The sequence below is a fragment of the Chiroxiphia lanceolata genome, chromosome 1 (assembly GCF_009829145.1).
Source record: "Chiroxiphia lanceolata isolate bChiLan1 chromosome 1, bChiLan1.pri, whole genome shotgun sequence".
In the NCBI taxonomy this organism is placed as follows: Eukaryota; Metazoa; Chordata; class Aves; order Passeriformes; family Pipridae; genus Chiroxiphia; species Chiroxiphia lanceolata.
Genome location: NC_045637.1, coordinates 150,370,533 through 150,393,790, shown reverse-complemented (window position 1 = coordinate 150,393,790; position 23,258 = coordinate 150,370,533). Strand labels below are relative to the sequence as shown.

Below are 23,258 nucleotides of genomic sequence, written 5' to 3'. Positions count from 1 at the left end.
CTAAAAAGTAGTCATGTGTGAAACACAACAACTTGTTAACGGAGTGTCTATACAAGTGCTGACATTAATTCTGTTTTCCCTTTCTGTTTCCCCCAAGGTGGTGGTCAATGCCCTCGTGGGAGCCATCCCTTCCATCATGAATGTTCTGCTCGTCTGCCTCATCTTCTGGCTCATCTTCAGCATCATGGGAGTGAACCTGTTTGCTGGGAAGTTTGGGAAGTGCATTAATAAGACAGAAGGAGATATGCCTTTAGACTCTAAAATTATTAACAACATGAGTGACTGCATACTCTATAACGTGTCAGGCACATTTTACTGGACAAAAGTTAAAGTTAACTTCGATAATGTTGGTGCTGGGTACCTGGCACTGCTACAAGTGGTAAGTGTGACCACCAGAAACTAATAGGAAAAATGTTACTTGTTCTCATTGAAAGCATCAGTTTAAAGGTTGAGCTTAACCTCTATGGGTTTTTCATCCTTACACATCAGGAGACTGCCTTTCCTGACAGGTAAATTAGTCAAATGGTTTTAATTTGAGTTTCAACTGCATCACTAATATAGTGCTCTGGGAGGTGATCGGACTATTGAGGTTAATTAAAGACCATTTTGGCAATATGGTAATGCAGGGCAAAGTTCAGCTCCAGAAAAAAAGTCCTGGTCCAGGAAGGACTGTTCGTGCAGATGGAGTGCAGTGGCCTTCCTGAACAACCTGGGATTTCACTAGGTCCTGCTGGGAAAAAAACGAAGTTGTGCCTTCAGTTTCTCAGCTGAAGTTATTGCATAAAGCCGTAGTCCTAATCTTAATTTACAGACCTCTGCTCATTTTCCATGTTTAAGAAGGAAACTGGTGCCTCTCATTCCTGTTTCTCACTTCATTTCCAGCAGCTAAATATAATGAGTCAGACTGAACCTCAGTATGGAACCTGGTGGTGGTGGTGGTCAGAATTCTGACACTCCACCCAGCTTGGTCCCTCTGGAAAGGTGGCAAGAGCATATCAGAGAAGAGATTGTTGAGGTTCGAAGACAGTGGCAATATTTGATCTGTGAAGGCAGATCAGCCTTATACAGCCTTTTTCAGGCAGCAAATGTAAAACATGGATAAATGAGTTGTATGCACTGAGATTCACTGAGTTGTAACACAGCACAACCTAATGGATAGAGCCATCTTCTTGTCCAGGCTCTGCTGCTGGACTGCTGAGTCATTTTAGACAAATTGCTTTCTGTTTCAATTCCATGTAAAGTAGTGGTTATGATGCTTATTTCCATTGTTCCTAACTTGCTCTCAAGACAAATGATGACAAGGGCTGGATATGCACTGGGAGTGTTTGCTGTTTTGCATTTTTTGTATACGGAGTTAAACAAGCTCCTCGCTACATCCCTGGACAGGGAGGTTACTTTCTCGAAACACCTGTGATGGCATTCCTCGATTCTGGGATAAAAAATTGCTTGCTGGGAGCTCAATTCAGTTGTCACATACAGAATCCATCCTTTCCAGTGTGGTAGGGTATTGCCCTGGGCCCCCTCCTGCCCTTCCAAAAGGTCATGAGCCACACACAGGTCCCCATTGGATCTGCCAGCCCTCCTCCTTCCCATGAAGCAAATTTGCTTTTCCCAGATCTGTTTTTCTCTGACATAGATGTGTGAAACAGCTACATGAAACAGTTTCCCTTTCTTGTAGAAATGCTTGTCCTTATATGTGCTATTCCTGGTACACAAACACTTGAGTTCAAGATCATCTGACCACTATCCATCGAGCCTTTGCTTTCATACCCTCTGGAAAGCAGAAACGTCAGAATGGGCACAACCACTTTTGGTTCTTTCCATGACATAAAGATAAACTTGCTGAGAGCAAGAGCTTTTATCTTTTGCATGTAATTATGATATTCAGCCCAGCCGTGCAGGGTAGATTAATTCATTTTGAACGTCTTTAATTAGATTTTCTGTTCTATATAGTTTTTTCTTTGTCTTTTATTTAAACATCCAATCTAGATGAGCAGGAATTTCCAGGTTTAAAATGTTTTTCTTACCTGAAGCTTCTTAGTTCCTCTATGACAGCATAACAAATGCATATGGTTTTTTTTGTGAAAAAACTCCATCAAAGTAGTAGTTATTCCTTCACCATTTCTTTTGTAAGACTCAAGCTCCAAGTTTCTGAAAATCTTTAACTTTTCATAAACTGACACTGCCTAAGGAGTATCCTGAAGCAATCTTCTCCAGTCACTTCTGTTGGGATCAGTGATGGCAGAAGAAACATAACTGGATATAAGGTGGATCTCAACACACGTTTGAAGGGACAGTCTAGTACTGCTCTTTTCCAACTGAAAATGGACTTGATGACTCTTCAGGTTTCTTCCAAACCTGCATTGGGTAGGACAGAAGTAGATTTTCTAGAAGTACAAAAGGAATGTCATAAGAATAGGACCTGGTAGGTTGGACAAACTGATCATAGCAGGAATCAAGGGAGTCCTAAACCTCACTCAGCTTCTATGGCAGGTGCCGGTTCCCTCTTCCAGGAGGAAGGGCAGGAGTCAGATGCCACTGGGGGATAGGGTTTAACTTTAATCCTGCACCTGGAGCTCTTATGTTTGCTGCTAATGACAGTCTTAGGCAATAAAGTGTAAAGGTGACACCCGCAGAAGAGGGGTCCAAACATCTGGATCTCCTTTGTCAGACTCCCGCCAAGGAATATCGGTTACAGGTGCTCCTTGCCAAATGTCCTTCATATGGGGTCACATTTCATGAGCAAACCACCGTGGGAAATGCAGGGGATCAGCTAACAGCTCGGCTCTCCTGAAGAGACAGACACATCTGTGTGTCTCTTTGCACACTGGGGCAGAGCGTAGCAGTGAGGAGATAAGTGTTTTGGTTACGGGATCCAAAATACGAGCGTTTAAGTGGGACTTGTCTTTTGACTGTTGACATTTTCAGCTGCTGCAGCACACTCTAAGTGACTCTGATCTTCCTTTGGATGCCTGAATGTGACTGAAAATCCAACTGGAAACACGTAAAACAAACTTGTCTGCCTAATGTTCTGTCTTCGCTTCCTCAGTGTACTCGAAAAAAATGAGAAGTTGCTATTATGGAAACTTTAAGAGATATTGCTATCCAGAGGCATAGCTTCTGACAATGTAGTTGAAAAGCATATAACATTTGCCACATATGTCTTCTACTCTTTTCTTACCTTGTTTGGGGTCCATCATGTTTTTCTGAACATGCCACTTTGAATTAATGAGTCTGAGAAAACATTCATGTGAAGTCAAGTTTCAAGCTTCTCCAACTAACAACCAGGCTCTCACAACAGGTTGCTAAAGTAAGAGATAGCCTCCACTCACTCTGCAAGCAACAAAAATGCCTCATTCATGGGGAAGAAAAGATCTTTGTTATCACAAGTTTTTAACTTGCAAGAAGGATGATTCACTTTTCTGGAGGTTTAACACTCTTAAAACACTAATCTATCAGGAAAAAATTATTGCTGCAACTCAGTCCTTCAGTAGTAGCTTTTCTGTATTCCCAGATTTGCTTAGAGGATCACAGCTTCTATGTTTTATAAATCTATATTTGAGCTGAACAAAGAAATATCTTAAAATTTCCAGTAGGAGTTTTACATTTCCCTTGCAGAATCCTTCCCTTCTACTCTGTGATCACCTCCACATATTTTTTTGCAGTGGATTTTGAAATTTCAACCATCTATTGAAGAACACCAAGGAAACAAGTGGACTTTCACGTAGCATCAGGCTTTCCTGGAAAAGTTCTCCTTAGGTAGAATGGACTTCCATCGAATATGTCCTACAACTCTTTGTCACTTTGGGACTCCAGATAAGGAATGAAAAATAAGAGCACTCACAGACTAGCACAGCAAGCAGGAGCTGTAGAGTTAAAGCAATCCCTCCTGCCCGGTTGGAAGTCATGACTGTGCTCATAAATCAGGTACAAAATGGTCATGAGACAGCGACGTGTGTCTAAAGTTACTGAGTTACAGAATGTCTTGCACTTCTGTAAACTGCAATGCTTGATTTTACTTTCACAGTGGATGCAAACCTACAAAGAAGAAGAAGGAGAAGGAAAAGAAAGGGAGAAAAGAAAGAGAAAAAGAAAAAGAGGAAAAGGAAAAGAAAAAAAAAAAAAAAAAAGGAAAAGGAAAAAAAGAAAAAGAAAAAGAAAAGAAAAAGGAAAAAAAAAAGGAAAAGAAAAAGAAAAAGAAAAAAAAGGAAAAGAAAAGAAAAAAGAAAAAAAAAGAAAAAAAAAAAAAGAAAAAAAGAAAAAGAAAAAGAAAAAGAAAAAAGAAAAAGAAAAAAAAAAAAAAAAAAAAAAAAAAAAAAAAAAAAAAAAAAACAAAGAAAAAAAAAAGAAAAAGAAGACCAAACCCCCAAAAGTTTACAGATTTAAGGGCTTGCTTTATTTTAAGGCACCATTTGATTTCAGGGCAGCCAGTGCCATCCACCTATCCTCCTCTCCACTAATTTACTGCATTGCAGCTCTAACCACCAGTCAAATAACAAAATGTAATCCCATCCCAAGACGAGTTTATCGGTAGATAATCTCATCACATGACAGTTTCAGTAGAAAATGGTGTTTCTCTGGATAGCTTCCAGGCAGGATAATATCACAAACACTCCATGAAGATTTTGTCACTTCCTTATCCAGAGCGTAAGTGGTTACTAATTCCAGATAAATAATTTCTTTTCTCAGTGTTATATTTCTTTCATTCTCAGTATCTTTTACCCTCTGCAGATGAAGTGTCTAGGGAAGCTTTCCAGAAACCCTGTGGATTTTTAATTCTCTTACTGTTGGACAACTGGGGAAAATAGAAAATCACAGCACTTCATTCCCTTAATATTTATTTTTGTCAGATCACTTCATCATCTGTTATCACTACAAACCACTGTGCCTTGCAGGAGAGTCTCCCGTGTCTGTGGTACACATGAGGGGTAAATAGCTACTCAAGAGAAAAGATTTCCTCCCAAGTGGGAGAAAAGTACAGGCTAAGATCATATAATTTTGTGCCACAGGGAAAGGATTTCTTGTTTCATCCTGTCCACCCTTCCTGAACGGCACTTTGAGCTGAAAGCTGTAAGCGACTGTAATGACACCAGAAAACCTTTCATCAGATTAGAAGGAGAATGGCAAAAAAGGAAAATATTAGAACACATAAGGTGTATAAGCATGACAGGTTCAATTATTTGTTTTAATAAAACTGCTGATCGTTCCTGTAAATACTTTTCACCTAAAGTGGTTTTTAACACATGGTACCATGGAAGAGATTTTCCAAAGGATTCTCGTCTGAGAGAGTGCATTAATCTCTTTCAACCAGTAGATAAAAATGTGCAACCTTTCAAATATTGTTTTATATATACTCTCATGAGAAATATGATTGACCTCTGTACAACATTTCCTTTGGCTCAGTAACATTCAGAAGAAACTGAGAAGACATCATTACTCCAGGACTTAATTCTAATAAGAGAGAGTGTATAGTGGAGCATTTCTAAAATCACTGGATGTGCCTCAGTACAGCTGCCTGGGTTTTCTCCTGGAACCTCTGGCCAAATTCCTATTAGCCTTATCTGGAATTGCGTGCCCACACAACAAGAGAAAATTCAACCTATGTGTCAGTAGCTTTCATGCATGCTAGTGTAAATCTGATTAAATGAAAAATGCCTCATTATCTACTCACACTGATTTAGATTCAGGGTGAGTCTAAATGGGTCAGAAGTCAAATGAGAAATGACCCTAGAGAACTAATATGAAGGTAATGGGGCTTAGGCCAGAGTCAGACCTAATGCCAAGTGTGTTTGGCATCAGGCTATGTCCAATAAGAGGCCTATATTGAGATCTAAGAGTCATGGTTTTGCTACAGAATAGTAAAAATCACTTCCATGTGTTTCTCCTGAGATTTCTGTCCCTGCTCTTTCTCCATTGAAGGTTCGAGTAAGAGACACTGACTTCTGTGGAATCCTTCTTGATTTAAGAAAAATAAAGTCTGACCAGTAAAGCAGATTGAGTTTTCAGGGCCGGGCTCACAGCAAGTATTGATTGCCTTTACTCCTTTCAAATCAGCTGTGATTTGTGCAACTCCCTGGGCTTTACCACTGTCTTGACTTGTCCTGGTTTAAAAGAGGGCAGAGTCCAAGCTTCAGTGGGATCCTACAACACAGTTGTCAGTATGAGCAAGCAATATGCATGGGATCCATCTCACCTGGACCAAACTTGTGCAGGACAACACTCTTTGTTTTATGTGCAGCTGTTATCTCTTCATTACTCGAAATTCTTAAGGTGAAAACTTCCAAAGATTTAATTGCCATGTTTTCTCTCCTTCTTAAATTCTCTTTTAAAGCCCTCTATCTTATCCCTACAAGTATAGAAAATCAGGAAACACAAATGGGAAAATCCAGGAGAAAAACATTCTGGAATGATTTTAATATCAAAATGAACATAAACTCATGGATATGTATTGCTTTAAAAGGCAGGCAGTCCATTAATTGTGAAGAACATGCTCAACATTGCATTTTGAAAGTTCAGCACAGAGATGATGTTCTAATTTCAAGATGTACTTATTTAATTTGCTTATATATAATGTGGGTTTTTTTCAGGCCACATTTAAAGGCTGGATGGATATTATGTATGCAGCAGTGGATTCACGAGAGGTAAGTCCCTACATGGAAATTAATCTTTTCCTTTTCCATTGACTTTTGCAGCGCTCAAGATGCTTAACAATAAACACAACAAAAAAATTACATATAGGTTGCCAGTCCCAATATTATTCTGACTGGGACAGTTGCAGACCTTCACTTTTTGCAGCTGCTACTGAAGCATCACAACCTTGAGATTAAAACAAATGCAGCTCTACACTGAAGGAGCATGGAGGGACTTCTGGTAAGGCAAGAGGCTGGTGTGAGCTTTAAACTCTGGCTTGAGATGTGCTGGAGCTCTAGGTGCTGGTGACTGCCCAGCTCTTACCTGCATCCTCTACAGCTGTCAGGTTTCCTTAAAAAAAATGCATTTTCTTTGCTATATCACATATGCTTGTTTGTTTTTATGAAGGACTTACTGACTCCTTTTCCTCTATTAATAATATTAAAGGAACAAGTTTACACTTGCTGTTAATTTTTGAGAGAGCTGTCTGGTACTGGGAATTTGACAAGGCTGAATTCAGTAATAGGGAGTCAAGCCTTAAATGGAGGAATAAGGGGTGGGAACACCTTGTGGCATCACAGAAGCAGAAAAGTACCTTTGCAGAACATAGCTCAGGATGTTTATTTATTCTGGTGCTACATGTACACATGTGTATCCTCCCTAATGCTGAATGAAACTCATGGGTTACCTTTGAGAAAATACAGCATTTCGGGAATGCAAGTTCCTGGCACCTTGTTTGCATACCTGTTGCTGATGGGGCAAATCTGAGCACTGTTGTCAAATGTAGAGATGACTTGAGGTTATTGGCCTGTGTTGCTCAGTTATTCAGCAAAAGATCTTATTCAATTCCACCCTTCATTAAAAAAAAAAAATCGTACTTATAAATACAGGTTTTTTCAGTAGCATTTAATTATACTGGATCACAGTTCTGTTTTTTATAAGTTCCATTAGACCATATAAGTTTTAGAATAATCAGAAAATTGATTCTTTTCCCCTTCTGGGTTCTAACTGAGAACATTTTAGAGGATTTATTCTGACCTTGCACTTTCTGGAGTGTGATCACTGTGACAGTCTTGTCAAACATTGCTGAAATGACCATGGCAGTGCAGATGCCAAAAGTAAACTTCAGAGACCGAGGAGAGCTGACTCTGTTCATGGGAGTGACACCATTCTTTTCACGTTTTATAATTTTTATTGCTTTTGGACAGTTCTCATTTAACTGCATCAGTATTTTGATGTGTGCAGAGATGGTGTAATTTTCACATTTTCCCTTCTCCCTTTGCAGTACGAGGAACAGCCTGAATGGGAATGTAATTTATACATGTACCTGTACTTTGTGATTTTCATCATCTTTGGGTCTTTCTTCACATTGAACCTCTTCATTGGTGTCATCATTGACAATTTTAACCAACAAAAGAAAAAGATAAGTACTGCATATGCTACATATCATCTTGTGATTGCTGCAGAGACCAGGTCAAGGAATAGATTTATCAGCAATGGCTTTGCCACAGTAGCCTCAAGATTAGCAGTGGCAGAGCAACTGCAAAAACCACCTTACAGGATTTTTACAAAGGCACAGCTGTAGCAGTCCCTAATGTCCCCATAGCATGAGCATCCTGAAAATATAGGCTGGGGGATTATATTCCCCCACAGAAAGCAGTAGGGCAGCTTCAGGCAGAGGGGATCTCTGGCACAAACTTTGACACAGAGGCACAGACTGTTGTGGTGTCCCCTGTGCACAAATACCATCGTCCCTCCAAGAAGTCCATCCTGCTCTCCTCAACCAATTACCTACCCGAAGGTACCCAGCAAGGGCCGGGGAGGAGCAACCTGGCCTGGGAGTTGTGTTTCTCACTGCTTGATAGGCTCTAAACACAGGGGTGAGGTTCTTCTGTTTCCTCCTCTTACCCTGGACCTACCTTGAGTGCTGACAGAACCTGAGTCCTGCTCCTCCATCATTGCCTGCACTGCTCTCACATCCATGTGATGAGCAGCTCCCAGCACTGCATCTCAACAAACCCATCATATTGTGATTTAACCCCAGCCAGCAACCAAACCTCTCACCTGCCCACTCGCTGCTACCATGGCAGTGTGGGGGAGAGAATCGGAAGATGAAACCCCGGAGTTGAGATAAAGATTGTTTGTTAGGGAAAGCAAAAGCCACACACAAGCAAAGCAAAACAATCCACCAGTTCCCATGGGTAGGCAGGTGTTCAGCTATCCCCAGGGAAAGCAGGGCTCCATCACACATAATGGAGGCTTGGGAAGACAAAGGCCATCATTCCGAATGCCCCCTTTGCCCGTCTTCTTCCCCCAGCTTTGTATACTGAGCATGGTGCCACACAGTATGGAATATCCCTTTGGTCTGTTGGGCTCAGCTGTCCCAGCTGTGTCAGCTCCCAGTTCCTTGTGCACCCCCAGCCTATTCATGAGTAGGGTGGTGAGAGAGAAGCAGAAAAGGCCTTGAGAAACTGTGTGAGCCCTGCTCAGCAACAAAAACACCCCTGTGTTATCAACACTGTTTTAGGCACCAAACAAGCGTAGCCCCATCCTGGTTACTGTGCAGAAAATTAACTCTATCCCAGACAAAACCAGCTCACCTTCTTAGATATTTTGAGGAAAGCTACATTAAAAGGAAAATGAAATGGGAGAGTATGCAGCCTTGAACTTTGGAGTGGGTCGGTAGAGTTCTCGTCGTCAAAAGTAATGGTGTTGTTCTCACCCTATACTTAGGTGGCCAGGACATTTTTATGACAGAAGAACAGAAAAAGTATTACAATGCAATGAAAAAGCTGGGATCTAAGAAACCTCAAAAGCCAATCCCAAGGCCACTGGTAAGAATAGCATAATTCAGTTGAACTTTGTATAATAGCTGAATGTTTTTTTAGTAGAATAAATGCAATTCAACTTTCCAGTATAGGAAGGTTTATTGCTCCCAGATGAAAGGCATTTTGTAATTATATGTTTTGATTTTGGATGATATTTGCATGTTCATTGACCTGTGGTACAAAATTCCCACTGTTCTGCAGCATTTACTAAAATTCCAATTTACATATGCCATTTACTTATTCCAGTGGCCACCTGCCACAGTCCAGTGTCTTGTTTTCAGTAGTTTCAAGAAGCATTAGGAGTAAATGGATTTGAAAACTCTATCATAAAACCATTCATCACCATCTTTAAGTTTATGAAGTTCTCACCAGAAGCAGTGTATATTGCCTGTTTTCCTCTACTTTCTGATCAATTAAGAGACAATTATGTCGTCATTTTGGCGCAGTTCAATTTTCCTAACTAAACCCTCTCCTTTCCCCCAGAACAAATACCAAGGTTTTATTTTTGATGTCGTCTCAAAACAAGCCTTTGATGTCTCCATCATGATTCTCATCTGCCTTAACATGGTTACCATGATGGTGGAAACGGATGACCAAAGTCAAGAAAAAGTCAACATCCTCCATAAAATCAACATGCTTTTTGTTGCCATCTTCACTGGGGAGTGCATCTTCAAAATGCTGGCTCTGCGACACTACTACTTCACCAACGGCTGGAACATATTTGACTTTGTGGTTGTGATTCTGTCCATCGTAGGTAGGTGACCCTGGATTTTCACACCCAAAACTCCAAAGTTAAAAGGGAGACATAAAACTATTGACAAAGTTAAAGGCTGTGTGCAGTAATGTACTCTATCAACTCAGAGAATTGAATCCTAAAGACACTTTTTTTAGTATGTAATTTTAATCTAACATAGCACTGCCAAACAATAACTGGTGTGATCAGCGAAATTATGAGGTTTATCATACCTTTATTATCATACCTGAACACCCTTATTGGTTCATGGTGATAAAACACAGTCCAGAACGGGCCACCACATACACTTAACACCAGTTCTGTGTAACGGCCAAAGATGAGAGGAAGTAAAAAAGCCACGTGAAAAAGGGCGTGTGTGGATTTGTTATTGTTTTGCTATTTATTTTTTCTTACAACAGTATGAAATAGTCCTTCAGGGCAGGTTCGAGCAGTGCAGTGAGTCTGGCTGTTCTCAGCCCTGTTGTCACTAGAGCTCCACACCCTCATATATCCAAGGGATGAAACAGAAAGGCACAGTTTTATTGTTAGTTTGTGCTTTGTGCTGTTCTGCAGCCCCAACCCCAGATCATACATTAAGTGCTACAGAAGTGCAGGTCAAGTGTGAGTTTGAAATCCTACCAAAATTGTTTTCATTACAGTTGGAAATAAAGTAGCAACGGGAAGACGGTCAACTGATCCAGTGAGCAAAAGGAGCTCAGAAATTCAGCTCTTCCAAAAGAAAGCTTCCATTTTGAAGTGGGGAAGAGTTAAATGAAAAAGTGTCATGTTAGGAAAACAGAGACCTGTCATTGACTGATGCTCTTTTTGCACTAAACACTCTCTAATGGACCAGGGAACTGCAAGGTGCCAATGCAGATCTCCAGTGCCCAGAGAGCAGCCTGTGCTTAAGGGGCCTTGAACGGCCTGGATTTCACAGATTTGGGTCACCCAGGGAACATTACTGCCATGCTGTCATTAGAACCTTGATGCTAGGTGCCCTGGGTATGCCCATAGCAGTCAATTAACCAGAGGTGTCTTAGTGCTGCCTGTGATCAAACAGGTCATTTCAGTGTCAGAGGCCTTGGACCATGCCAGGGAACCCTCTCACAGTGGGACACATGAGCTCAGCACAGCTCAGTGCAGCCAGGGACTGTTGGCATCCGACAGTCTGCACCAAGGGTTCTGTTTCTGCTGGAAGAGTTTAGTTACAGGGATGCAAACTCATCTCCTTGCTAGTACAATCTTAGACCTTAATCCCCTCCCAGCCCATCAGGGAAACTGAAAAAATTTATAAGCATCCAACCAGCCAAGTGGTTGCACAGTAGAAACCTGCACTGTTCCAGTGATGGCTCAGAAAAACAGGCCCAGCACACCAGCACTTCAGTGCTGACTCACTAATATTTTACAGACAAATATGTGGTCATGTCAGAAAAATTCTGACCATCTGCACTCAGGATAAATTTCTCAGGTGGGTCATGGCCAAAAGCTGCAGTTATTTGTGTCCTATCTGAGTTGGTCCTGGTTTATCATCCCCAACAGGAAAACTTTTCCTTACTGAAACTGCCACTACCACTCTTTGCTCATAGTGTCAACACAGTCTGTATGGATTAAACAGGCATGAAAGCACCAACAATGCCATTCCCTTTATTGTAGGCCTTCCAGTCTGGGGAACTTTTCATTTATTTTCTCAATAATCCTGACTGATGGCTTTAAAGGGAAGCCTGAGATTATTTTCCATGTACTAACTTGCTGTTTGTCTCTTTTCTTTTCAAGGCACTGTACTTTCTGACATCATCCAGAAATATTTCTTCTCTCCCACACTCTTCAGAGTCATTCGTTTGGCTCGGATTGGCCGGATCCTAAGACTCATCCGGGGAGCCAAAGGAATTCGAACTCTCCTGTTTGCCTTAATGATGTCCCTACCTGCTCTGTTCAACATTGGCCTCTTGCTTTTTCTGGTCATGTTCATTTATGCCATTTTTGGCATGGCTAACTTTGCCTATGTTAAGAAGGAGCATGGGATTGATGACATGTTCAACTTCCAAACCTTCGCTAACAGCATGCTCTGTCTCTTCCAAATCACAACGTCAGCTGGATGGGATAGTCTTCTCAACCCTATTTTAAACACTGGACCACCATATTGTGACCCAAACCTTCCTAATGCAAATGGTTCAAAGGGAAACTGTGGAAGCCCTGCTGTAGGGATTTTATTCTTTGTTACATATATCATTATATCATTTCTCATTGTTGTAAACATGTACATAGCCATTATTTTAGAGAACTTCAGTGTAGCCACTGAGGAAAGTACAGAGCCTCTAAGCGAGGATGATTTTGATATGTTCTATGAAATCTGGGAGAAGTTCGACCCTGAAGCCACTCAGTTTATTGAGTATTCTGCACTTTCAGACTTTGCAGACGCGCTATCAGAACCTTTGCGCATAGCGAAACCAAACAAAATCAAACTCATAGCGATGGACCTGCCCATGGTCAGCGGAGACAGGATCCATTGCTTGGATATTTTGTTTGCTTTTACGAAAAGGGTGCTAGGAGAATCCGGAGAGATGGATGCCCTTAAAATACAGATGGAAGAAAAGTTCATGGCGGCGAATCCGTCTAAGATCTCTTACGAACCGATTACAACAACTCTCAGGCGGAAACAAGAAGAGGTCTCTGCCATTGTCATCCAGAGGGCCTACAGGAGACATTTGTTCCGGCGCTCCATGAAGCAGGCATCTTACTTGTACCGGCACAGAACTTTGGAGAGCAGCATCCTCGAGGACGATGCACCCGAGAAGGAGGGTCTTATTGCGTTCATGATGAACGAGAACTACGGCAGGCCAATAGACAAATCTGAAACTCTGTCCTCCACCTCTTTCCCTCCATCCTACGACAGCGTCACCAGGGGCACGAGCGATAACCTCCAGCTGAAGATAACGGACGTGAGCAAAAGCGATGAGGCCATGGATTGTCTTCTCTCCCCGGACAAGGATAAGGAATCAATTGTTTAAATGTTTGTTTAGAATGCTTTAAAATATTGTTTACAGAATGTAATGCTGTAACTACACAACGATTGAAGCAGCCTTCTTATTAAAAATTAGTTGCAAAAGAAACAATGGAGTTTTTACCCTTAACTACAGGAGTCTAATAAGTCATATAACCTTTGACCCTGCTCTTTTTGACTTGGTTCAATATTTATATTTATATATGCACAGGAAGAATCTTTGCAGGGTCATAGCTGTTATATCAATGGTGTGAATAAGAATAGGCTAGACTGTAAAACAGTAAACACAGTGTATATCTATCCACAGATAAAGCCTGGCTGTATAAATTCATTTAAGGTCTTACTCATATTAGTGTGTTTACTTATGGCGATGTATGACCTTGCATTCTAAAAAGAAAAAAAAAAAATATCACAGCTGCTGTAGCAAAATGTAACACTTACTGTATATGTTGTGAATGGTCTTTCATAAATTTATTATATTTGATATTTTTTTACTTAAAAAAAAAAGTCTCTTTTTCCATGGAGATTATTGATCCTTATGCTCTTCATGATGAACTCTGAGTTAAGGTAATAGGAACTTGTGGGATCCCCATCGCTTGAAGAGGAAAGTTGTTGCAAATAAAAGTATCAAATTAGCAACATTTAAACTGTTTATTACACTAAGCCCTCCCTCTTGGGACTTGCAGCTGCACGTCAGCAGAAACACACAAAAAAAAACCAGAACAGCAAATGATGTCAAAACAATGAGAGAAATGGCTTGTTCTATCCTTCAGGAAACTAGACAGTAATGGATCCTGTTTGTAAAACTGTTAATAAAAGCACTAATTTTTTAGTATGTTTCAAGATTCTGCTTCGAAATCCGCAATCAAACTCGCCATAGAAGTAGCGCATCACGTTTGTGTGTAGTGCTCCAAAGCACCATCTATGCTGGCAAAGTTTCTGTTAAGGTAGTGGGATAGGATATGTTTTCCCCAGGAACACTGAGCTAAGCAGCCTTATTGGGATCTCTGTGCATCAATATTGCTCACAAAAATACTACTACTACTAATAATAATCAATCAATGCCAACTGGGCCGTACAGAACAGCTGTGACAGTGTGATCAAGAAGGTGGGAGGGGAATTGCCTCTGGATCTGTACATAAATTTTGAGGTTTTGAATCCTGTTTACTCAGTGTCCATCTTTCATTTTCTCAGATGGTACAGTTAGATTTCTGGGGAAGGACAAGAAATACAGGAACCAATAAAAAGAATCTGCTAGATAATAGATATATCCTCATTCCTGTAGGCAAAGTAATATTTACAGTTGATGTGTCCCTCAGCTTCAGGCCAAAGAAATGACAATGGGGTGAAAGGTGGATGTGTGGCTGTAGAAAAGTATTAGAGGTTTTACGTGCTAACATAGATTATTATTTATGATTAATCTTTCAGCCTCAATAGAATGTGAGAAATTATTTATGGAATATAGAGACAAGTCCATCATTACAGACAAGTTCTTTCTTTTTCACTTTCAGATTGATTGTACTTGGGTTTGGTTGGACTTCATGGAAAATCTTGAGATTTCTGTAATGAGCCATTGCACTTTAAGGAAGAGTAACTGTGCTTTTCACCTTGGAGAAGCAAAGATATCAAGAATGTATTTAAGGTGTATTGTCATTAACATTTAGTTACATCCCAGGTTGTATAGGAGTCAAAAACCACATGGGGTTGGCAACAAGAATTAAAACAACATGTTACAGTCAAGTTTATCTATGGCCATTGTTATCTGTCCTCTAAACAAGTCAGAATATGTAAGACAACATGTCAAAAGGATGACAATGTATCTGTGTAAATATGGGCTAATAATATTCTCTCCATTCATTGAGAGGTGTCTCAGGCATTCACTTGAGAGTGGTCTATTGGTTAATTCAGAGGATTTGCCATCAGGATTCCTGGGGTCTATTCCTGATTCTTACTACATGATTTTTAGGCAAATAATTTAACCTATCTGTGCCTCAGTTTACCCATCTGTAAAATGGGAATAATAATACTTACCTACCTCACAGGGGTGTTGTAAGACTTTCTGGTTGCAAAGTGCTATAAGGGAATGAACCGTACTATATAAGTATTATTATAATCATGCTCTCTTGCCCTTTTAACCCCATGTCTATGGTGTATAACATAGGGCTGTTCCTCTGGGCATTTTGTTGCCTTTAAATCTTGTATGTAATTAGATTCTAACTTAAGGGGACTACTCTTCGTTCCTTGAAGTGAAAACTCTCTTTATTCTTTCCCCCCTCCCCACCCCTAACCTCCCCCGACAAAAACAGAATTGCTCAAGGCTTCTCAAATTAGAGAAACTTTATACAAATTCCCTGTGTATTTATGCTGTAATGTTATTCTGACTGTACATATCACCCAGAAAGAGTATGCGATTTTTATATTTATATGCATATATATATATATACACACATACGTATATCTATACATATACATGTATCTTGTGAGTTTATAGAGTGGCTGACACTCAGAGGACACGACTTACTGATTAAAATGTTTTCTCCTCAATGGGATTTATTGATCATTAGCAACAAGCTGCTGCCTATAATGAAACTGTTTAATTAGAAAATAGTACATTCATTACTTGCTGAACAAGCATTTATTGGCTGACAACTAGTAAAATTATTTTCCTTTCAAAGCTTTAAAATAAAAAAAAAAAGAGGGAAAAATGCTAAGAAAAAGGAGAATTTCTCATGTGATTTTTTTTTTTCACTTACAATGTAAACTGTTTGAAACCCAAGGAAAATGCCAGCCTGCACTCAGAAGTGTGTTGTTGGTCATGCTGTTTTAAAAATATTTTTGTTATTTTTGACTTATATTAGAAAATATTCAACTGCTGTTCTTATTAAGAGTCAGGCCCAGTAACGAACGGGATGTAAAGAGACAATTAGCTGGTCATTGATTATATTAGAGAAGTGCTCTTCCTCTGGTCATTTCACCCTTGAGTTGAACATTTTAGTGTCATTGCTGTGAGACCCTATAGTATTGATGCAATTAGAAATGGTTCTGTCTTTTACCCAAAACCTGTAAAAAAAAGAAAAAAAAAAATGTAATGCAAAAAAAGTCTGAAAGATGGGTCTTAACTCTAGATGTTTACAGTGCAACTTTCTAAAACTGAATTGTAAATTACTTTCAAAACCTTTGTAACTGGAAGGTTGGTTTTCTATTGGGTTTTCTATTGTTTTGTGGCGCATTTCTTTAGAGATGAAGAGGAAATGGAATCTTTGTATGGTTGCGGAACTCCCCTAGAAAATGTCATATAACCTCACTTGTAGATCCTTATTAATGGAGATGCCAATCCAAATCCAGCCATGATACAACCTCCCAGTGCAGTGATTTAGTTTAAGACACTAACTCAATAGTTGGCCCACACTGTCTATAAGCATGGTGAGTGCTACCAGTCTTTTCTGTTGATTCGTTCAATAAAGGCAACCACATGAATCACTCAAGCTACAAAAAGAGCAAGGAAAATATCAGCCAATATCATAGGACATATTAAGTTGTTTGTACCTGGAAAAATTCAAGTTTATTATGTTTCTTTATTAAATAAATAAGGATAACAAATACATTCTGTGCCTTTTTTTTTTTATGTTATCAACATTTATGTTATTATTTCTGTGACTCTTTTCCAACACATTTGTTTGGGAAATTCATGATGACTTTTGTTAGAAGACTTGAGGATGAAAACACATACAGTTCATCTTACATTGTAAGGCAACCTGCAGGGCATTAAAGGCTTGATCCAGAGCTTGTTGAAATCAATGGAAAATTTCTGGGTACGTCAGATGAATTAGAAGCAGATCTGAAAGTTTCTCTTCAAAGAGAGTCATTTATAGGATAAACCCAGCACTGATATTTCAACCTATCCTTCCCAGTAGAATTAGCTGGAGGACGAAAGATTTTACTGGAAACACAGGATCCCATTTAGAGATTAATAAAAAACATATAAAAGAGATTTTTTTAATGGTAACATAGAGAACTTTCCATTTAAATCATATTGATTTGCATTTGGTTATTATTATATTAGTTAGATCTTAAAATTTGTACCAAATAAAGAGTAATGTCCTTCCTAATGCATACGTACCTTAATCCTGGAAGGAGCTTCAAAAGGGACATGAATGACCCTTAGCCTTGATTGGATCAGCCTTATCTTCATCCAGGTCAGCACTAATTTCATTATCCTGTTTCAGTGCTATGATTTTTATTTAAACATGGCAGGATCCTAACCATATTAAACCAGAGCAAAATTGAGCTAGTTTGAACTGCAGTTCTGTGAGACCTTTGAATTAGCTTAATAAAATCAGTTTATAATCATGTTTTACATGAAGCTGGGGCAGTCTGACTTATAGAAAATACTTTTTTTTTTAAATAAGAATTTGCTAAAATGTATCCTATAATAATTTGACTTCTGAGTAATCATGTGTACAGAATGAATCTGTCTAAAAAATTTCAGCAAGATGTTTTTGGTTAGAAGGAGCAATTTGCTGAAATGACAAATCTCTGTGGAAACATGACAGGTTAGTTAAGGAAATTCCTGGTTATAATTTGAGGTCAAAATCCCCATTAGAAGGAAATTCAAGGTCATAATCCCCACTATGAAAATTTTCAGATCTAGATTTCTACCAGAACTGCCTAACTTACATAGTTGTGTTCCCATCACTGTGCTAGGAGCTGCTTTGGGCTACAGGACCCTTCTTATTTTCTTGTAGATCTTGGGGAAGTTTCTAAGGGCTTTCGGATTTTCTGTTTTTCAGGATGAAATTTAAAAAAAAAAAAAATTGCAAAATGGATTTCTTGTCTTGTTTTCCAGCCCTAGCAAGGAACCTGGAGGATTGACTCCTCAGAAAATGGGGATTTTTAAATTTTTTTATTTTTTATTATAGAATTATTTGGGTTTGAAGGGACCTTAAAAATCATCCAGTTCTAACCCCTTGCCATGGGCAGGGACAGCTTCCACTAGACCAGGTTGCTCCAAGCCCCATCCAACCTGGCTTTGAACAATTCCAGGATAGGGCAGCAGTAACTTCTCTGGGAAACCTCTTGCAGTGCCTCACCACTCTCTCAGTGAAGAATTTCTTTCCAATAACCAATCTAAATCTACCCTCTTTTAGCTTAAAGGCATTAATCAATCAAATTATGTTGATTTTGCAAAGTGGCAGATCTATTAAATCAAGCCTGTGTGAAATCCATGAGATCAGAGTCAGAGCCTGCAATTTCCAGGTTCGTGTTGAGATTTTTTTTTAGTAGTTTCAGTTCCTTCTTACTTTTGATGCAAATTGTTTTACTAAATACCAGGATCACTTTAGAAACAAGTCGGTGTTAAGAGAGTTAACAGCAGCGCAGGCAACTCATGAAGTTTTCTTAGGAAAAGCCACACATTAGCAATTTGCCTTAGATCCGAAGAGAATTTTTATAACCATCAGAAGTTGTTGTAGGAAAAGAAATAAAGAATAAATGCTTGCAGTGCGAAGCCTCCGCTGGGCTCTAAAGGACACCCATGTAGGATGGCAGTGTCGTGTTTCTGACACCAGCAATGCATTTTGCTGCTGTGTGACAAGAGCAGAACTGGATTTAAAACACGGGAAAGCAGACTGGAGTGCAGCACATGGAGAAAAAGTGCCGAACACCTGCGAAACGGCTGCTCCTTCACGTCAATCCCCCCCGGCGAGGCGCGAAAGACCGGTCGCGCCGGGCGAAGAACAAACATGGAAATCCTCCTGAGTGTTTACATGTTGCAAAGAAATAGCAGCCGTGTCAAAGGGAAAGCATGTGAAAGCAAATAGTCCACAGGGAATAGCTATTGGCAGCGAGCAAAAAAATGCTTCGGAGTCAAACGTCACCGATAACCCCACGAGGGCTGGAGGTGTTGGGCTGCAGCGCAGGCATGGGTTTGTCAGCACCTCTGCCCGAGCTATTTTAGCCAGCTGACAAACAGGACTTTGAGCAGCTCCTAACCCACGTGCTTTTGCCACGGCAAAGTTTCTGAGACTGCTGCTGCAGTTGTTTTTCCCTGGAATCTCAGTGTTTTACGTTGGGTCGTAAATCCCTGCCCAAAGTCAGGGCACCGGAGGTCTTTTTCTCCCTTGAAAATAGCTGCACGGTCCCAGAAACCAGCATTCAGTGTTCAAACATCATCAGAGTGGTTTAAACATTGAGATTTCCATTCAAATTAAATGTCTCTTTTCCTTGTTCTTCTGATTATTATTACTACTACCACCATTATTTTTAATACCCCAAAACTTCAAGGGTATGTCCTGGCCACATTTTCAAGCTTTCTGTTTTTCTAACAGCCATGTTAGTCAAAAAACTGGGGCTTCAGATGAAAAAGACAAAAGACTGAGACAATTATGGTTAAACCATGCTAAATGGTTCTAAAAGGATTTTAAATATATTTCTCTACTAAAAGCAGACTTGAACTATGTAGCTGTACTTTAAAACACCTGTGTTTCATGTGCAATCTCAATTTCTCTAAATCTAAAGGGAATTTAGCAATTCCCTTAGGGAAACCAGGTTTCCAACACCTTTTATTTTATATAGACTGCCCCAGTTGCTCATGTTTGTCTTAATTTTTAATCTTCCCAAACCTGCAGACCAAGAAAAAAAAATAAGTTTTAGTTCAGGGACAAGTTGTGTTTGTGATAAGGATTTCTACAGAAGATACAAACGTGGAATTATGGAGCCCTCTACATTATAGGACAGTTAAGCTTTTTGTGGTCTAGGAAATAGACTTATTGAATCATAGAATAGTTTGGGTTGGAAAAGGAATTTTAGAGGTCATCCAGCCCCACTGCCCTGCCATGGGCAGGGACACCTTCCACAAGACCAGGTTTCTCAGAGCCCCATCCAACCTGGCCTTGAACACTTCCAGGGATGGGACATCCACAACTTCTCTGGGCAAGTTGTTCTTGTGCCCCACCACCCCCATCTTAAAAAATGTATTCCTTATATCTAATCTGAATCTCCCCTCTTTTTGTTTACAACTATTATCCCTTGTCCTATCAGAACAGACTCCACTAAAATGTTTGTCCCCATCTTCCTTATAGGTCCTCTGCAGTCCAGGCACAAGGAAAAGTCGACCCTAAGATCAAAGCTGACTCCTTTACTCAGGCTCTTTTCTAGCAAACCCACATGCTCACTGCAGATCTGCTCCCACCTTTCTTTGCAGGATCTATAGACCTGTTGCATTCCTGTGGGTGCTGCTCTGAACCTGCTCCCAGCAGATGTGGAAATGTTGGAGGCTGAGCTAAAGAGCTTCAGGTTAGGCAAAGGTGACATTCATGCTTTGGGCTCTAGCAGAGACACTCTGCCAAAAAACTCTGCACCCTCCTACACATCTTTCACATGGGTGGGGCAAGGTCTGTGGGGAGGGATAAATCCCCAGGGCATGCCTGGACTGCTTTTCCCTTATAGGCTGGAGCAAAGAGCTGTGTTTTCTTATGACAGAAAATGTCAATTCTTGGAAAACATGTCTTCTGTTTTTGAAATGAGTTTTGTTGATCTTGAAGAAATTTTCTTTTTTTTTTTTTTTTTTTTTTTTCCTGCAGACTTTAGACCACTACTTGCAGTCGTATCCACATTAAACCTTAAATGGGAGTGGACATCACTTCCACCTGTCCTTGCCTTACCCCATAGGCCAAGTAAGACAGAAATCAGGCAGCTTTAGGCAATCTACTTTCTCTTATTACGGAAGTGAGGACTGAAGGGATGCTCTGGGGCTTTGCTGGGTTTGTTGTGGTGTCTGAAGTTGCTGTGGGGTTTGCTGGAAAGACTTTGAGGGACACAGAAGAGAAGAATGTCCTCCTGAGCCTGTGAGGAAGTTAGATGCTGTGGTTTGAGGGTGGGTTGCTCTGGGTGTTGCAGGGGGAGGTTTGTAGCTGTGTCAAGTGCTTCAGCAGCGCTGTGCTGAGGTGCTGCAGATGTGCAGGGTCTTCTCTAAAGCCTGTGGTTGAAATGGGGTAAAGATAGCTGTTTCCCTTGTGCAACAGGAGAAGGGGGGCCCTTACCCAGGAGGGGAAGAAACCAGCTCTCAAAGGAGGGCAGGTGCCTCTCAGGACCTCTCTGGCTTTCTATAGAGACAAGCTATGTGCCCACAGGGTCCATGTGCCTCTCCTGTGTCTCTTCCCCTGGCCTGTTTCTATCTGGTTTGGTGGAGGGGTGGCAGTCTCAAAGATAAATGAATTCCTATGAGTTTTGCAAAAATAAGCAGCTGAGGAGTCTGTGAGTCTTTGGCAAACAAGAAAGGTTGTAAAAAGAGCTCAGATCTTAAGGAAAGACAAAACATTTCCATAGAGAGGGCAGGTCTTATAAATGCCTCACTTTGTAGGGAGAAAAATGAATTCACATTTGCTGAACCATCAGGGACTACCAGCTCCATGGAACAAAACACAGGAAACCAGAGATTGTTAATTCTGATGCCTTGAGATCTGTTTGGATTGCCCTGGCTATCAAATGGGAAGATACTTGAAACAGAAACTATTGTACTTTTTGTTTTCTATGAGGAGTTGGGAGGATGTCTATTCACCTCAAAGGTAAGATCAACTCTGTACCTCTCTCCGTTGCCCTACTTCTGTAAAGTGTTTCTTATCAAAGGTTGGAAGACTTGGGAAAATATGGGGAGAAGCAAGGTGAGGGTTAGAAGTTTACAAGTACCTGATTTGCTTCGGTCCGAGCCACTATTGAATAGTGTGGTGGGCGAATGAAGGGAGTAAGCTCAGTGGTGATGACATTGGCATAAATCTCTTGCAATAGGTGCTGCTCACCTCAGTAGCATCTGCAGTGATGCAGCTTTCAAGCAGCTCAGGTTTGTGTTCAGTGCCCAGCAGATGCCTCTGTGTGTGCACAACACCGATAGCTGCTTATCTGCACAGCTGGTGCTCCAGGAATCTTTTATCTCCATAGAAATGTAGCAGGATTTTGCTGGGCAAGCTCTCCAGCCCCAGGGTTTCGCTGCACTGTCCTCTCCAGGCAGTGAGAAGGTGCAGAGGGCAGCAATTTGGATGTGCTCCTGAAGGTAGGGCCCCAATGGGTGGATTCACTTCCCAGAAGTGTATCACAGAGCACCGTGATACAGTAAGTCAAAAGAGTGGATGAGGTGGGCTAGAAAATATGTCCGTTGGAAATAAGATCCTCTTTCATTATTTGTTTTTTAAAACTCAAGGCTGTGTTGGGGAATTTGGATTCAAGCCCTCTTCTCCTCACTATCAGAGGAGAAACCCAGTAATATTCAATACTGGTGACGCTACTCCTGTGAGCAGTCATAAGCCAAACTGTTTCTCTCCCTGTAGCAGGGCCCACTGCACATCTGGACATTAGTATAGGATACAAAAAAACCCCACCACTGTTAAAATGCCCTGGTTTAAGGCACAAATTTTTTTCAATTCAAGCCACGATGAAATATCTTTCTCCAGGAGTGGGTGCCTGGCAATAAAGCAGATCCTTGCAATGGCATTTGCAATAGAGCTGGGCTAAGTGAGTGATCTCAATGTCCACTGAGAGGCCAGCAGAGGCCAGCAGAATAACTTCTCACATGTGGAGGCTTTCTAGATTTCAAGGAGGACATCTTCATTTTGTTGCAAACTTACAGTGGTTAATCAGAAAGGAAAATGCTCATCTGGGTGAAGTTGGGTTTCTAACCCCATTCTGAGCCTGGAGATATCGGGCTGCCCTAGTGCAGCCAAAGATACATTGTCCCTCATGAACACAGGAGTGCCTGGTGCAAGGGGAAGCTGGTCAGGTGTCCACAGATCATGTGTGACCAGCGAGGACAAAGCCTCAGTCTGTCACCCCTCTGTTGACCCATCCTCTTGCACCATGAGAAGGTCTTGTCTTTCATTTATGGTATGCATACACTGGGAACTGTAACCCACAAAGGCCACAGAAATTATTTTTGTGTAGGGTCTTGAGGATTTAACAGCTTCAGGGGCCAGAGTGTGAACCTGTTACCCAGCAGCTGTGATCTCCTCTCACCTCAGCCTCCCCAGGAAGGATGGGAAGATCGACCTGAAGATTAGTCAGTCTTCACATTCCTGGA

The 23,258-nt window shown here is 40.7% G+C and overlaps 1 protein-coding gene across 10 annotated transcripts in view; it reads left to right on the top strand.

Annotated features, from left to right (window-relative positions):
* The window catches only part of LOC116783555 (sodium channel protein type 5 subunit alpha-like), a 216,769-nt gene extending 199,975 nt beyond the window's left edge, over positions 1-16,794 (top strand). For all 10 annotated transcript variants that reach the window (XM_032681222.1, XM_032681214.1, XM_032681210.1 and 7 more), the window contains 6 exons: positions 98-379; positions 6,588-6,641; positions 7,916-8,053; positions 9,360-9,464; positions 9,942-10,212; positions 11,965-16,794. In XM_032681222.1, coding sequence (XP_032537113.1) covers positions 98-379; positions 6,588-6,641; positions 7,916-8,053; positions 9,360-9,464; positions 9,942-10,212; positions 11,965-13,199 — 2,085 coding nt within the window. In that variant the 3' untranslated portion in view covers positions 13,200-16,794. The remainder of the gene's footprint in view (positions 1-97; positions 380-6,587; positions 6,642-7,915; positions 8,054-9,359; positions 9,465-9,941; positions 10,213-11,964) is intronic.
* The last annotated feature ends 6,464 nt before the right edge of the window (positions 16,795-23,258 follow it).